General features: G+C 41.4%; 1 protein-coding gene across 3 annotated transcripts in view; it reads right to left on the reverse strand.

The window, feature by feature from the left end:
- The window catches only part of LOC136676443 (rhotekin-like), a 78,391-nt gene that overhangs the window by 52,760 nt on the left and 8,886 nt on the right, over positions 1-16,745 (reverse strand). The window contains exon 1 of one of the 3 annotated variants that reach the window (XM_066653480.1): positions 2,913-3,669. The exons of the other annotated variants lie outside the window; for them this stretch is intronic. Within the exon in view, the coding sequence (XP_066509577.1) occupies positions 2,913-3,011 (99 nt within the window). The 5' untranslated portion in view covers positions 3,012-3,669. Of the gene's footprint in view, positions 1-2,912; positions 3,670-16,745 lie in introns of those variants that run through there. 3 annotated transcript variants of the gene reach the window in all.

Below are 16,745 nucleotides of genomic sequence, written 5' to 3' on the forward strand. Positions count from 1 at the left end.
ATGTGGTTAAGCACCGGGTAGAATGGGAAGCAGGGAATTACATCATTCCAGCCAGGAGTTGAGAGTCACACTCACTCTTCTCAACCACTTCCTGTTCCCATCACCCCTCTTGGCCAGCTGGGAATTGTGGCATTCCAACAACAAAAGGGCACTAACAAACTGTGATTTCTGGATAAGTCAGGGGTATTGTAAAGGAAAGACAAAAGCAGAAATACAGAGTATCTTTAGGCTTGTTTTAAGAGTGCCAAGAAGAGAAGGCATTTGTTTCTGTTCAGAGTGAAACATGTTCAAGCTTGAAGAGAACACATCAGCTGGAGCAGTAATGAAAACCTTTCCCTACATCATTCAAAAGACCACAGGTTTTCATCTCCACTGCACAGAGCAGTAAATAACCCTGGTTTTCAGACTGTGGCTGTTCAATTTCATTCTTCATTGAGCTTTATCAGATGGCATAAAGAGAGACCCTTCATGAAAGATAAATGCAGAGACACTGCAAGAAACAAAATTCAAAGATACATTATTTATGAGTTTGTTTTAAAAGTTATTTAAAGGTGTTCTTTATTGTAAAGTAGAAAATAAACACTTTTTACAAAATTCAGAATCTGTTTCCTCATCATTTGCTGCTCTGCAGTCTGTTTGCGTGCTCAAAAAAGGTATAATGTGTTCACAAATGTCAGTAAATGAGTAACAAAAAACAAGCTGTATCTATCCACTATGCTAGTCTCTCCCTCTCTCTCGTGTATCACACAAAGGGTGTCTTTCATTCTTTTAGACAACAGAGTGAAGTCATTCAAAAGCACAAACCAAGATTCCTGCTCCATACCTGTGTAATATTGACTTATTTTTTGATGTGTCTGTCCACTTAAGGTGGAAACATCTCCAAATATCTCCAGTTTCTTTGGTAATTCAAAAAGTGAATAAATCAAGAAAATTTCAACTTCATTCTTAAAAGATGAGAAACTGCATTTCTCCTTATAGACGTCAATCATAGACGTCCCCATGCCCTAAAAATCGGTAGCATTTTAAAAATGTATCAACAATATATGCACAATAAACAAATTCTTCCAGCCCTGCTAAAAAAACTAGCATAACAAGCATGAATTCCATGATGCCCCTTTGCTGGTTTATACTGGTCTGGTACTTGTTTAGTGATGTCTCCTGATGGCTGACCAGTATACCATCATTCAAGCCCAACATCAGTTGGTAGAACCGGTAGCTGGTTAATTTTGCTTTTCCACCAGAAAAAGTTGCAAATGGGTTACACACTGCAAGCCTGTACAAGAGTCCCTTTTTTCACTGTGTGTGTTTGGGCAGGAACAAGTGGGGGGAGGCGATTTTATTAAACCATGAAGTCTCTGAAAAAACAGAAAGTATATCCTTATTCAACAGTATACAAGTGGGTTGACTGTCAATCCGAAGAAAACGACATTCATCAAAAGAGCCTGGCATCATGACAGCGTTCTCTTTCTTCTTTCCCAAGAACTGAACAGTGTTCTTAGAAGCAGTGAATTCAATTCAATGTCCACAAAATCAAGAAAGCTATGATTTAAACTGACAGTGAGAAAATATAAAAATACAGGATTACATTATTTAGATTATCATGAGAAGACAATATGGATCCTGCACCATCCTAAACCTTCTCTAGATCAAGGGCAGTGTCCCGGTGTCATGTGAGTGTTGGACAGATGTAAGGTCATGGGGAAGGTGTCTGCAGACACAGAGATAGCCAGACTGACCACCTGGCCACTTGGTGTGGAGAACAATCTGAGCGTGACACACGAGCGCAGTGAAGTGTGAGCACATTGTGAGCTTTGGAAAGAAAAAAAAAAGTGAGAAGCCAAATCTGTTCCCCCATAAAGCATGGAGTAAAGCAGCAGAAGGTCAAGCTGGCCACTAGAACGGCTTTAAAAAGAGATTTTGTTTAGAATTGCTCACACATCACTGTTGTAAAATTAGTTATTTTTTTATTTAAGGTCTTATATTTATTTAATCCTGTGTTCTGCTCCAAATCATTAAATCCAATTCTTATACCATCCATCCGCATCCTCGCCAAACAAACAAAACTGTTATATTACCCGTAACAAGCATTACTGACCTCCTACCAATGAGAAAGGTCCGCCATCCAAATAAAATCTGTCCTGTGGGGGTCCTGACCATTAAAGAACATGGTGAAAGTGGGCTAACAGTATGCAGAGCAACAGAAGGGCTACAATCTGTAATTGTACAACTACAAAATGCACCTGTATAGTCAGTATGGTCACTTTAAAGTTACTGACCATTGTATACTATCCATGTATGTGCAAGCTTGTGTGATTTAAATTGTTCACAGCAGTGTTTCCCACGTCTCTCATTGTTCTCATGTGAGAGGTTTAACAGAAAGAACTGTGTAATCAGCTTCCTTTAAACAACTACTAAAAGAAAAAGAAAACCCACCTGAACCCATTAGGCTAATAAAACTGGCTCTCGGGCCTTTAAAAAGACCAGCGACAGAGCACGTCCACATTCAAACAAATTCCCAAGGGACATTGCATGGGTCCATATGTTAGACTGCAGCTGCAGCTGGAGCCCAAACATGGAGAAACACTAAGGATTTCTCAAATGCTGAGGTTATAGGATGCGCTAGCTTTTCAAAGCCAGTTTCCCAATGCTCACAAGGAAACAGCAGTGTGCTAAATTCATTCAGAAGTTCATCTTGTTTCGCCACAGAAGAGTTAAAATCACCAAGTCTTCTACCACATCAGAGAGCTGCCAAAGCAAATCACACAGAAAAGAGCTCTCACACCCAACGATTTAAGTCACTAGTAAAAATGTCGCTGGGGTTGGTTTAAAAGTCAGAATTCAACACTGTATCTACATGAGCTGGTTTTACAGTGGTTTACTGTAACGAGGGTCTCACAAAATACAGTGTTTACCTGTAAACTCAAGGCAATCTGGCGGATGTACATCATGTTCAGGTCCTCTAAAATCCACAGTTTGTCTTCCATGTCTGCCAGTCTGTCTATTGGCATCATTCGGGGAAGAAAGAGTGAAGTCTGATGCTGAAGTGTACTTTCTCCTCCTCTTCAGTCGCTCTCTGAGGGGCGGTTTGATAACGGTTGTACAGTCATAATAACGGACACCACAGCGGCTCACTCGATGAATCACCTCATAAAAACGGAGGAAAACCCCCTCAAAGCGTTTCTTCTAATAAAGTATTCTAAAACGTTCGAGTTAAAGTCGTTTTTCCTTTTAAAACACGTTAGTTTTTGTTTTTCCTTCACTTCACGAAGCACCTGATAAGAAACTGAGAGGAAAAACACAACCGTGTTGACTCGACAGAGCTCCTGCTGGAGAATTGTGTTAAATTGCTCCTGTTTAATGTGTCTCCGTATAAATATATTATATATTTGCCTCGTTTTCTGTCAAATAAACATAGAAAAGTCGCGTCCACCTCCGAGACTCCCCTTCCTCAGAGACTGGAGACGTCCACGGTGTCTCAGTCACACCAAACCGAAAAAAACTCCCCTCAAAACTTCCCTCACGGAACAACAGTAAAGTTAAAGCGCGGAACGCTGAAGCAGGGAGGAGTTTTTCTTCTGCGGTGAAGAGAGGGGAACTTCTGGGTTAAATCCACTGTCCCCCCTCGGTGTCCTTCCTTCGCAGGACTCTGCGCTGTGTGTGAAAAGCGGAGTCCCCGTCCCTCAGCAAGGGCATCGACTCGCCTCCGCGTGCACGAGCGCGCACTGAGAGTGGAGTCACAGCACGCGCCTCTCACTCAGGGAGCACACGCGCGCGCCACTGCAGCGTTCGAACAATGAACAGTAGCGTCAACAACAACAGCACTGACGACGACGGCAGCGTCTACAACTGCATCTACAGCAACAACAATGACAAATAACAGCATTGAAAAAACAACAACGCTGACAACAGCTTTAACGACAGCGAAAACGGCAACAAGAGCAACGCTGGCATCAACGTGAACAACAATGACATAAAATGACAATATTCTAACAAAGCAATGACAATGAAAATGACAAAAGGCACTGACAACAACAAAAACTGCTTCGACACAATACAAGAGATGAATAAAAAATAAGAATTACCGCAATATCAGTGATAAAGCACAACCACAATAAAAATGACAAAAAACAAGAAAAGTGACTCGGGCAGCAATAAAAAAAAAAAAACACAACAACTGTACAATGCCAATAACAACATTATACCAATGACAGAAACAACATCAAACACAGTGACAACCAAACCCAGTAAACAAGGTCTAAAATAGGTCTAAAAGTAGTCTGTCCGTCAATGGCATATTTTAAACGTCAATGGACGTCCAAAATCCATCTTTATATGTTAGCTAAGTGGTGACCAATTAATAACGTCAATGGACGTCCAAAATACGTCTAATAGTTGTCTTTTCAATGTCTGTGTTTGGACGTCTTTTCAACTTTCATTTTCAACCTTAAGAGAACGTTGATTAGACGGCAGTCATTACGTTATTTCAACGTTGAATCAACAGCTATTTGTTTACTGGGAAGTCATGGACAACAACCACAAGACAACAACAGCAACCAAAAGGGCAACAAAAACAACAATGAAAATGAGGCTCTACTACAGAAAGCTTGAATTCTAAAGAAAAAATAAGAGGGGAAAACAAAATTGCAAACACCCAACTGATGGGACTGAGATAACCGGATTTACATGGGGCAGCCTAACGGTTAGAGAACTGGGCTTGGTACTGGAAAGTTGTTGGTTCGATCCCGACAATGGCATCAAGTTCCCTTGAGCAAAGCCACTAACCCCCAAAACGCTCCCTGGGTGCTTAGGATGGCTGCTCACTTCATCACACTCCGGGTGTGTATGAACTGTCCCTAATCACTAGTGTGAATATGTGTTAAATGCAGAAGCCAAATTTCATTGTACATTGTAACAATGATCATAAAGTGTGTCATTAAATCACTAAAAAATTTGTAAAGATTTGGCAAGTTAGAAAAAAAAACAAGTGATAGGAAAACAAGTTTAACTCGGTATAGAAAAATCTAATACACATTTTTGACTTTAGAAAAGGGAGTATGAAACAAATACTAAAACAGGAGAGAAATGGCCGATGGTAAATATGGCTTTCAGCAAATCACTGCAGAGTTCATAGAGAATGAATAATAAGAATAACGTCAAAAAGGGCAACTGCTAGAGGGAGGACAATGAAACCACCAGAAACACTACTGAGGAGGAAAAGAGAACAAATAACTACACACCCTTATAAAAACAAACAGCTAATACCATGTAAAATGTAATCAAATGTCCATTTTTTAAGCAAATGATCAAAAACAAAAACACAACGGTCAAAACAAACCAACTGCACTTGCTTTGACCAAATAAATAAAATTAATTCTTGTAAGAACATGGCTTCCCCTGGCACTTGTCCCGATTCGGTTGTTATTTCTCTGTAATCTTTCACAACTGGCTTATAAAAGTACAATGAAACCCTCTGCACTAGTAGAGCCTCACAGCCTACGCCTCAACAATGAACATTTACTGAAGGAAACAAAAAGAAGCCATCTGTCCCACACACGCTGAGCTCCACTGGCCCCAGACTGCAGACTAATGATCAACTCACTCAGTGGCTAGAGTCAGATACTAATACATCATCCTGAGCACCCAACACGTAGTGGTGTAATGATAAGTTCTCCATGTCAAAGTGCGTGAGGATTTTGACCTGTGATGGAAACCGATGCACATTTCATTTTTCACAAGGTCAGTAGTCCAATGTATTTTTGATGAAATGCATAACACGTGCCAGCAGCTGGTATCAATCTTTTATTCCCATTAAATTATTTAAACAGGGCATAATTCAGTCAGGTCTCATACAGTCAAGTTGGCTTTAGGGGAGAGCAGTGGGTCAATTCTTCATCTGCGCCGCACAGCCCAAGAGTCTGATGATAATTCTGAAATGTCTCAGTAGATCCTTCTCAGTCATGGCTTATGATCGAGTGTGTTTTTGCTCTGTCTGGCTTAGGCTGAAGTCTTAGACTCATATTTCGCTATTCTTCTAGTATGTTCCAGATTTCAAGAAAGTCCCCAATAAAATACTGAACAACTGCACACAAATACCTCTCAATCCTGCCTCATTAAAAAGACAAATGTGTCAGAAAGGTCCTCCAGATTTCGGTTAAACAGATGCTGACAATTGCTTTGTTAGCGTTTTCACCCCCGGAGCCCACGAGACACTCCAGAGCCACCAGCACAAACATCGTTAAAACATGAGCTAGCTCCTTCCATGGATTCTTTACACCGTCTGCACAAACAGCCACAAATCACACACGCTTCAGGATTCCGGCTTCAAACACAACACTAACCTCTTCACACATGTTGAGAGGACCATAGGCAAAACAACAGACCATGTCTGTGAATTACAATCAAACAAACAATACATACTTATCCTTTCTGCCCCAATCCCCACTCTTTACCTAACGATGCAATCTGAGGACACCAAGCTGGGAACACTGAGAGGAGATTTATTGTTCTCCAGGACGCTTTGGGAGACGGAAAGAAAAATAACCTGAGGAGGACCCAGGGAATGTGGTATTCACTATCTGGGAAAACAAAGTAGAAGTGGGGGTCTCGACTCTTAAGGTTTGTGGATGAAACCCAAGCAACCATAAGGGATTACAAAGAAGGTTCAGAATTTGTCTTCTCATTACAGAATAAAGACGGTTTTGATGTTTCAGGACCAAAGCCATTGAAGTCTGAAATAATCCCATTCTTGACCTACAGAAAGGGTGGGGCCAGACCAGTAAGACTGGGGTCTTTATACACCTTTAGTTGATGACTGGCATTGGGCATTGTGACCTTAGGCTTATGTGTGTCCACTGCAGAGCACCCATTACACTGGAAACACTTCCCTGTAGAGCTACAGTGCATGTAGCTGAATTCCCTCATTAGAAGGGTTGTGTGTATACTTTTGGACATAGAAATAGTGTCGTTAGGATTGCACTGTTCATATTTGGTGTGTGATTGTGCTTAAACTGTTTAAATACACTGATGGTATTAACGTCAATTGCTTAAATGTGTTTACATTTGACTTCATGTTCAGAGTTGCCTTCACTAAAGTAAAAACACATCCATGTGACAGACACAGCATTTTTCTTTGCTACAAGTTGCTCAAATTGCTCGGCTGACCTCTGTGTTCAGGTTCTCCTCCATGTGGTTTCCATGTGGTAGACTGAATGCGGCAGGATCAATTGACTACATGTGCAGTGGTTTTAAGGGCACAGGACATAGTGGGGGACACATTAACAGGATAAACAACAACCAAAAAGATATAAACAAAATTAAAGGAAAAACCAATAACTGATATAATAAAGATTACATCAATTAAAATGTCTATTTCAATTAATTTTTGATTAATTGCCCAGCCCCTCCTTTAAGTAGTTCACTGATCACTAACTGATATATAAGAAATGTTACATAACATGACAGTATCTGTGATATTTGACCTAAATAAGCTTACAAACACACACTAAAACAAAATAAAGGCTTATTCACCACACAGTCTCGGAAATAACTCTTCAGAACCAACAACAGTGCAAAACAGCTATTATCTAAATTGAAGGGTGAGCGAGAAGTCCGCCTCTTGCTATGCAGCTTTTTGTAACGCTGTATCTGCTTTCCTCACTGACACAATAAATGAGCTGTTTAGAGTCACTGCATCGCCCTTTCACTCAGCCAGATGAGGCCTAGCAGACTACACAATGAGAAGACTGGAAGTTACCAATCATGACACAAATCTGAGGTATATTATGACTGTGAATCAGAACCACTGTCATGTTCTGAGCTCATCTCAGACAATCTCCAACAGAGTTGCTTACAGCAACTACAACTACAGGTTTCAGACACACTGTAATCTATAAAAGACACAAATGTACAGTAGAATTTAGCCTTCATGATGGCTGCCGGTTCTGTTTTTAACCATGCAACATACCCTTTGTCCAGTTTTATGGATAACAGTTTGTGAGGCTTAAACTACAGACTGGGACATTTATATGGATACACCTTAATAAAATTGGAATGGTTGGTGATATTAACTTCCTGTTTGTGGCACATTAGTTTATGGGAGGGGGGAAACTTTTCAAGATGGGTGGTGACCGAGGTGGCCATTTTGAAGTCTGCCATTTTGGATCCAACTTTTGTTTTTTTCAATGGGAAGAGGGTCATGTGACACATCAAACTAATTGGGAATTTCACAAGAAAAACAATGGTGTGCTTGTGTTTTAATGTAACTTTATTCTTTCATGAGGTATTTACAAGTTTCTGACCACTTATAAAATGTGTTCAAAGTGCTGCCCATTGTGTCAACGCAACCCTCTTCTCCCACTCTTCACACACTGATAGCAACACTGCAGGAGAAATGCTAGCACAAGATTCCAGTGATACACACACAAAGTCCCTTTGAGATTACTTAACAACTCCATGTAGCTGTATCCAGTAATAAACTAATACTGGCATTTTCCATCATCTTAATCCCATTGCGTAACAGCAGGATCCCAGAACTGAGGTCAAACATGAGCAGACGGGGTATGCGACACAACTCTGTTTTGGACATCAGCTGCTGGAAGACCCACAAAAGAACCTTATGTTCTTCAAAGCTGGCACATTACAAGTCTTAAACAGTCATTGCTTAAGAAGGAGCTGCAGTCATTAACAATGCCTGGCAGGTCTTTGTTCCTGAACGGAAGTAGGGTAAGTGTAGAGGGGGACATTTCCTTTTTTGCAATCAGGAGAGAGAGAGAGAGAACATTGAGAAGTGGTTGTCTGCGAGGCCTGGTTGATAAATGCTGGGGTGCTTCGGTGGCAAGTTCAAGAACTTCAGAGGGTGGGGTAAGGAAATGCCATGCTGGAGGAATGTGTGACCATAACACTTCAGGCACAGCATAGAGCTGTTTCGATGTAAAGAAACTAGAGCAAGAAAACACTGGACCTGTGCTCTGTGTAAAGCCATGTTCAGACAGAGGAGCAGATTCCAATCAAAACGGCATTATATCTGTTTCCCCTTGTTGTTACTTGCTTTTTAGTTGAAAAAGGATCAGCTTCACTCATCGAGTGTCATTGTTCTTAATGTAACCAGTTAGAAGAAGCTGTGCCAATTTGCCAATACTTAATTCAGAGCTGTATGGTTTACATTATCACCTGTACCACAGTTTAAACTCCCAAACCACTCATTCAACCAGGCTTCATCAAAACACATCTCACTTACCCACTGGTGATAGCTGCTGTAATGTTTTGTTCCTTGAAGAAAACCATGGATCCAGACTCTGAGGATTTCCCCTCATAATTCTCCTCCAACAACAGAGCAATAAGCTCTCACTTCTTTGAATTATTGAGAAAATCTTATAAATAAGAGGTGTGAGTTTGACATTTTTTCCTTTTCCACATCTCTTTAAGTAACATGGCTCTTCAGGGAACCAGAAATGTTTTTTTTTTTCCTAGAACATAATGGCTGTACTCAAGAACCTCTCATGGCACTTTTTGAATTCATATATTTTTAGCAGTTTTCCTGCTCAAGGTGTGCCCCAAGATCTGTCTGATATTTCTAAAGTTAATGTTGTTATTATTCCGTTCCTAAAATGATACGTCACCACTCTGGCCCCGGAATAACATGAAATAACCACTCGTCAGTAATAATAACAACATCAAATTAAACATATGTGTAGCTACGATCGATCGGCATTATGTTAGTGAAACCTTTGAATATTAAGGACTTAATGTTAATCACTGATCATCTGTGAGCTGTCTGTTTCAGACATGAGCACAGTGAACAGGTCTGGAGCTCGTGGGACGGGCCTGTGAAGAACACATCTGTAGAACAAACAGCTGGGGCGAGGCAAGGGCCCTGAGACTACAAAGAGCTTCTGCTGCTCCATGCCCCATTTGTAAACTGAGTCCCAGCCACAAAAGAGAGTCGAAATCTACATTTACACAACACACATCAAAAGGAGATTATGCCTCTTTCACGATAAAACAAAACTAATATAGCAATCTGACTAATCAGTAAAACTGTGTGTGTGTGTTTAGGGGGAAGGGTGAAAAGACGGGGGGGGGAGAGAGAGAGAGAGAGAGAGAGAGAGAGAGAGAGAGAGAGAGACACCTGTTTCATTTTATGACGTCAGTGCTCTCTCCTGCAGGCACAGGGATCAAAACAGTGTTGAAACTCAGCCGCTGATGACCCGAGATTCATCAGCGCTGAGAGATGAAAGAAGGGTATTATGATATATGACCAGGCTATGTCTGGTTACAAAAACACACAACAGGAAAATGAATGAGCAGCGCAATGATCACATACTCAACAACAACGTGCTGAACACACTGTACCCTACACGTTACCTGATCATTTCCTCTAGCACTCTGTTTATAAACTGGGAAACACTGAACAAAGAGTTCTCCTTAATCATCTATAGCTAAGGTCAGTCTTGTCTCTGCATGGATTAAAGGAAATGTCTGGCTTAAGATCAACTGTACACAACCTTTCCCATATCCTAAGAGTCAAGGGTCAAGTGTGTGAATGAGATTAATAAAGAAGCTGACAAGTAATCCACAGTTAAGCATTGTGCAAACTGAATGCCTCATCATCACATTTTAAAGCGCCAAAGCTCAAATCAGCATCAGCTCCATGCACTACCACTCTGTAGTTTGACGCAAACGGACTATTCAGTTGGCATGGTGCTAACTTTCATTATGTTTCTCACAGATTACATTAGTGTTTTCAACAACTCGAATTTATTTTTTAAAATGTGTGCTTTAAGGCCATCTGGGGTCTCCAGTTTTCCCACCTGGTCCACAGTCAGCGCCACAGCTAACGCTCTCCACATGCTCCCCGACGTAGCGTTTCCTGTGGGGGTATCCTTCGGTCTCTCTCCCTCTTTTCTCTCTGTCTGTCTTTTTCTTTCTCCCTCCTCTGGAGACCTTCCAGCTCGAAGTCAGCTGCAGTCCGTGTGATCTGGCACAGCTCCACGAGTCCTCAACTGCTACAAATCAGCCCTAAATGTGCTCAAACATTCCTGCCTTTCTCACACACCCAAATGTGCACACACACACACATCTTATTGTACTTCATGGTAAAATTCACTGATTTCATTTCCAGACTTCTCATTGTGGCAGAACCCTATTATTCATAGTTGTCTTCTTCCAGCACATGGTGTGGGTCATTAATGTTATATTCAATGATTCTGTATTATTCCATTAAATAAATCAGATATACTACTGATCATTTTTCAAAACTGGAGGGGCCAATGAGAAACGGGAAACTCCAAACCTTTTATTAGGTCATCTTCTGTAACCACTTCACCCACATAGACAGTGACAGATCATCATTGGGCCAATACGTTTACTGCCTATTTGCTGCATATTATAAGTTGGTTTCAACCACAAAAAAGTGTTAATTGTACAACTAAAATGAACAATATTAAGTGGCTGCACACATTTAAACAGTAGTGCATATTCATTCTTCCCTGAGACTGCGCTGACTGCCAAGGCGACCTTAAGGAAATACTCAGTACAACAGAAAAAAAGGAATAACTCCATTCCTTATTCTTTCCAAAACTTTGTCCAGACCAGTTAATGTGCTGCTCCTCCTGATACAGTACAAGAGCTCCCTCTTGTGGACGCTTTCCCTGGCCTGTGTACAGCTGTTTCCAGAACTTTAACGAGGTAAAGCACTCTGAATCTCACACACACACACGAAATACGAATACACCCCACTGCGTGGCCTAATGGAACCACAAACTCTTATAGCAGCCTCACTCAAATACAGCCAGGAGTGCAGCGTCAGAGCAAAGGCGCCAGTGTTTTTAATGGCTCTTTTTGATAATGTTTCCCTTCCAGAAAAAAAAGAGGGGAGACGGGAAAACAGCTGCTCCAGGAGAAGTCTTAGACACGACAGGACTCTCGGCAGTGGACTGAGTTGGGGGGGGGGGGGGTCCCAACTCACTCACTGTGCCGCGGGCAAGAAACTGAGAGAAAAAAAACAAAAAAACACTGTCAAAACACAGCTGTACCACACGGCAGACAACAGCAGCAGGAGTATGGTCAAGGCTCAACAGAACCGCACTACTACATATGAGTGTATGCAGGGTACAGGGGCTTGAGTTACAAATGAGCTTCTGTGGTCATTCAAACAGTGAATTCACGTCAGTTAACGTCCGCCACATACAAGCTCCAGTCAACTTCTTCCTCAAACATAGCATTCTACCCCCGAGTTACATTACTTAAGGTAGGGTGACCAGACGTCCTCTTTTACCCGGACATGTCCTCTTTTTTTAGACTTAAAAAATTGTCAGGTCGGAATTTCACAAACGTCCGGGATTTTGTTTTTCTAGAGCTGACATAGAACTTCGAGAAGTTTCGTTCACAAACTAGTCCCGCCCTCCCCTACTCCGATTAGTTCGCTTGAGTGAGAAGGGGGCGTGGTGAAGTAGCTTAAAATCTTCTGATTGGACGGTCTGACTGTAGAGCTACCGTTATTGGTCGATAAACTTCTCTGTAAACATTTAATTGGTCAGTCTGCATGCCCCCCCCTCCGAATTTCTGAGGTAATTCAAACAGTGAATAAAGGCATACAGATAAATTAAACTTCAACCAAATACAAACTACAGTCGGCATCTTACTCAAACATACCATTCCACCTTAAAACCCAGATAGCAGGGAGACAGCTGACCACTTTTGGTCCACTAGTGTTTTGCACAGCGTTTTCTGGGCGGACCACTGGTGATTAAACAGAATTTTAGACAAAATGCCACATTTTAGCACTTTTCCATTCACAGTTTAATTTACATTTTTTTCCTTCATTAGGTTTTTTTGTTGTCCTTTATAAATAAGATTAGTAAATAATTTTAATCCAGCACAGTGTCAAAATGTTTAGCATTTAATCATTTTATATCAGGCTTATACTCATTGTTATATCTCTCATAGTTGTTGCTAATATCTGTATTAGTTTGTTTTCCAGAATAAATGTCTCTGTGAATGTAAAATGTTTGAGGAGATTAAAAATGAGTTATATCCCGTACAGGAGAGTAATCTGAGTGGTCCGATGGTGGACCAGCAGTGGTCTACAGTCAGTGGTGTGCCAGCCTATTTATGCCAGTGGACTGATATATGCTCGCTGTTTGGGAAGCTGATGAGCTTCTGAATGAACACAAGTGAGAGGGGGCGTTTGATCTGCTGTGAGAACAGTCCTCCAAAATCGGTTATGTTTCCTTTAAAGGATTAAACCTTTCCATAACACGTAGTCACTCAGCAGGGATGTGGACATGGCACAACAATCTCACAAAGCCAACACCTGTCGAGATTAAGCAAGCACTAGGACCGAAGTATGATGACATTGTTTTCATAGTCCTCACCCATCAGTCCTGACCTATAGACTCAGAAGCCAGTCAAATCGCCTGAAGGAAAAGTGCGGGAAAAACACTGCCCTCAGTCAGTGAACCTGAAACAGAGCATACTTCAATGAGTCAGTGAGACAGACCACTTCAGTCAGGTCGATACCTGCCTCAGCCTTCCGCCTCTGATTCGACACCGTCACGGCTGATCACTGCGGAGAAATGAATCATAATCATAACCCAATGGACTGCGACCGAGGAACAACACTAAATCAGGGCTGTCTTTTAGCCATGAAAATAGTGATGAACAAACTCTTTGTGTGAAGAACTGAGGTGAGGAGCCAAGTAATGTAATCAGGCGGGAACACAGCCCAGAGGCCTAAAGCTACTTTAGTAAATGACATTTAGAGATGATTAAAGAAAATGGTTATCAAAATAAGCATAAAAATACCCAGTAATGAAGTATTAGTACTGTACTATACTCTTTTACACAGAATATATATTTGGCACAGTCATCTAAAAAACATTTGTTTCTATTTTTATTTTTTTGTAATGTGCAAACTGGCTGTTGTTCTGCAGAATTGTTTCCAAACATTTACTGTACGGACTGCGCTACATGTGCATACAACTCAAAGTGAGGGAAAATTCCGTTTCCTTTACAGGCTTTTAATATGGGTTTTCAACAATAACACTGAGTTTGGACAGATTTGCTGGATTTACAACTCTGTCACTGGTGAGTCACTTAAGTCTACAGCCTGGGTTTTGAGAATGTGGTTCATCATCAGCCAAGAGACGAAACACCAAGTAAACGAATTACAAAACAGACACCATGAGGTCAGTTTGCATCGCTGGCTTGTATTAACTTATCACCCTGTTCTTGTAAATCCAGTCAATACTGTAAACGTTACCTAGGCCCATAGCAAAAGGAAGTGTGTAGGTGGAGGAGGAGGAGACATCAGGGTAAATATTACACAAGAACACCACACTCACTATTGTCCTATAGCAGCGAAAACCTACAGGCTTCATCAAAGCTGTGGCTCCTTCTTAAATATCAAACCAGAATCAGATGGAGGGGATTTTTGGAGAAAGGGATAAATTCAGTTATTCTATTGCTTTAATTGAGCACGGTAATTGACACCGCACATTTGCTATATACTCAGTTTGATCATTAAAAGTAACTATTCATTCATTCATTCATCTGTAACCCTTATCCAGTTCAGGGTCGTGGTGGGTCCAGAGCCTACCTAGAATCATTGGGCGCAAGTTGGGAATACGCCCTGAAGGGGGCGCCAGTCCTTCACAGGGCAACACAGACACACACACACACATTCACTCACACCTACAGACACTTTTGAGTCGCCAATCCACCTACCAACGTGTGTTTTTGGACTGTGGGAGGTAACCGGAGCACCCGGAGGAAACCCACACAGACACAGGGAGAACACACCACACTCCTCACAGACAGTCACCCGGAGCGGGAATCAAACCCACAACCTCCAGGCCCCTGGAGCTGTGTGACTGCGACACTACCTGCTGCGCCACCGTGTCGCCCTTAAGTAACCATTTAGCTAGAAAAAATAAATAAATAAATAAATACCCAACAATCAGTAATCCACCCACAAATATCTATTCAAGTACTTATAGTCATTCATAAATATTCAAGAAGGAGGTCTTGAATATGATTGCTTTTTAAATGATGAAATCTTACCCTAGAGACTACCACAGCACTTTCATAGGAGGCAGTAGGTGTGTTTACAACCGATGCAGTAGTTCATACAACTCTGGGGGACATCAGAATACACATTTTAACAGAGTAACAGCGCTAGATTCAGACCTTGTTTCCTTTAAGCAAGACTCTACACAAATGAACCTGGCACATTCTTATCAGTAATTTAGATTAAAAGTTAGAGTGCTCCTCAAAAGCAAGCAGTAGGGGGTAACAGACAAAAGGCATGAGTAAATCAAGTGAAACGTTAACAAAATACCGCCTCTCTATCAGACCGTGACCATACTGATCTACTCCCTGTGGCTCAGACTCTTCTGCTGCAGTAAATGTCATGGAATAAAGTCTTACAGGTGATTGTCCCGGGTCAAGCAAATACTGGCCCAGGTCAAACCCAGCAGGCAACATCAGGCTGATTAACCAAGAGGGTCAATGGGGGAAAAAATCAGTAGCAGTAAAACCAGCTTCACACTGGGGAATATAAAATCACACTGGCCTCGGGGCACACACACAAAGTGTCACTACTGTAGAAGGGGCAATGAATATTTAAGTGGGGGTTCCTCAACTGCGAGGCCACAGTTGTACACAGTCTTCAGGCCTGTACTGAGGGCAGCAAGCCGTACACTGAGTTTTGTCATTAATTAGAATGAGATATAAAATGGATTCACTTAATATAAGCCTCTCAACAATGGAACTCAAGGCAGCTTCGTCAGTTATTTTACAGCCAAAAGGGATTTCCTATGGATCTTCATGTGTTCCTGAGCCTGAACCACATCCAAATGCCAATCCCAAGTACTGTTGGGTCATGGGAGGGTGAGGGTGGTTACAGATCAATAACTGCATTCCTGAAGTATTCAAATAAAACTCATGAGGACTTTTGTTTATGATTCATCAGCCAGTTTTCCATTGTTAACAAGGTAGTGTTTATGTCACCGTAATGAATTCAGGATACGTCATGGTCTGGTCACTGTCCAGAACTGACGTGACTTATCCCCGCACAGCAGCTGTAGACATCCACCCTGACCAAGAAGACCCAGTTGTTAGTTAGAGAACAATGGTGTGCTTTTGGTGGACAGTAGTCCAAAGTCTTGTTGAATGACACAGTACGCAGATGAGTAGAGAAAGAAAACTATAGGAAAAGTGGGGATTGCATAACAACAGAACGCAATGTCGATAAATTAAAGGAGTTTGATTTATTTTATATTCTATCCCAGATCTCTGTATGAATTCTCTGCATAAACTTTTAATATCATTCTCTAATATCAAACTTTCATATCAGTTATTCAAACTCGTCTCAACTCGTCTTTGCTTCATTGTTTTGTTTTGTGGTAAAACGGTGTAACTGACTCAGTACTGCGCAAAACAGAGACCACTTTATATGGTTTAAATTCCAGTGAAAATTGCTCTCAGTAAGTTCATTTTTTCAGTGTTACACATAAATACTAAATAGACCAAAAAACCCAACAACACGTAACCACTAAATCTATCAATTTATTTAGTCATCTCAAACTTATCATTCATTCATTAACCCTTATTCAGTTCAGGGTCGCGGTGGGTCCAGAGCCTACCTGGAATCATTGGGCGCAAGGCGGAAATACACCCTGGAGGGTTCACAGGGCAACACAGACACACACACACACACACTTTTGAGTCACCAATCCACCTACCAA

Source organism: Hoplias malabaricus, chromosome X2 (assembly GCF_029633855.1).
Source record: "Hoplias malabaricus isolate fHopMal1 chromosome X2, fHopMal1.hap1, whole genome shotgun sequence".
NCBI lineage: Eukaryota > Metazoa > Chordata > Actinopteri > Characiformes > Erythrinidae > Hoplias > Hoplias malabaricus.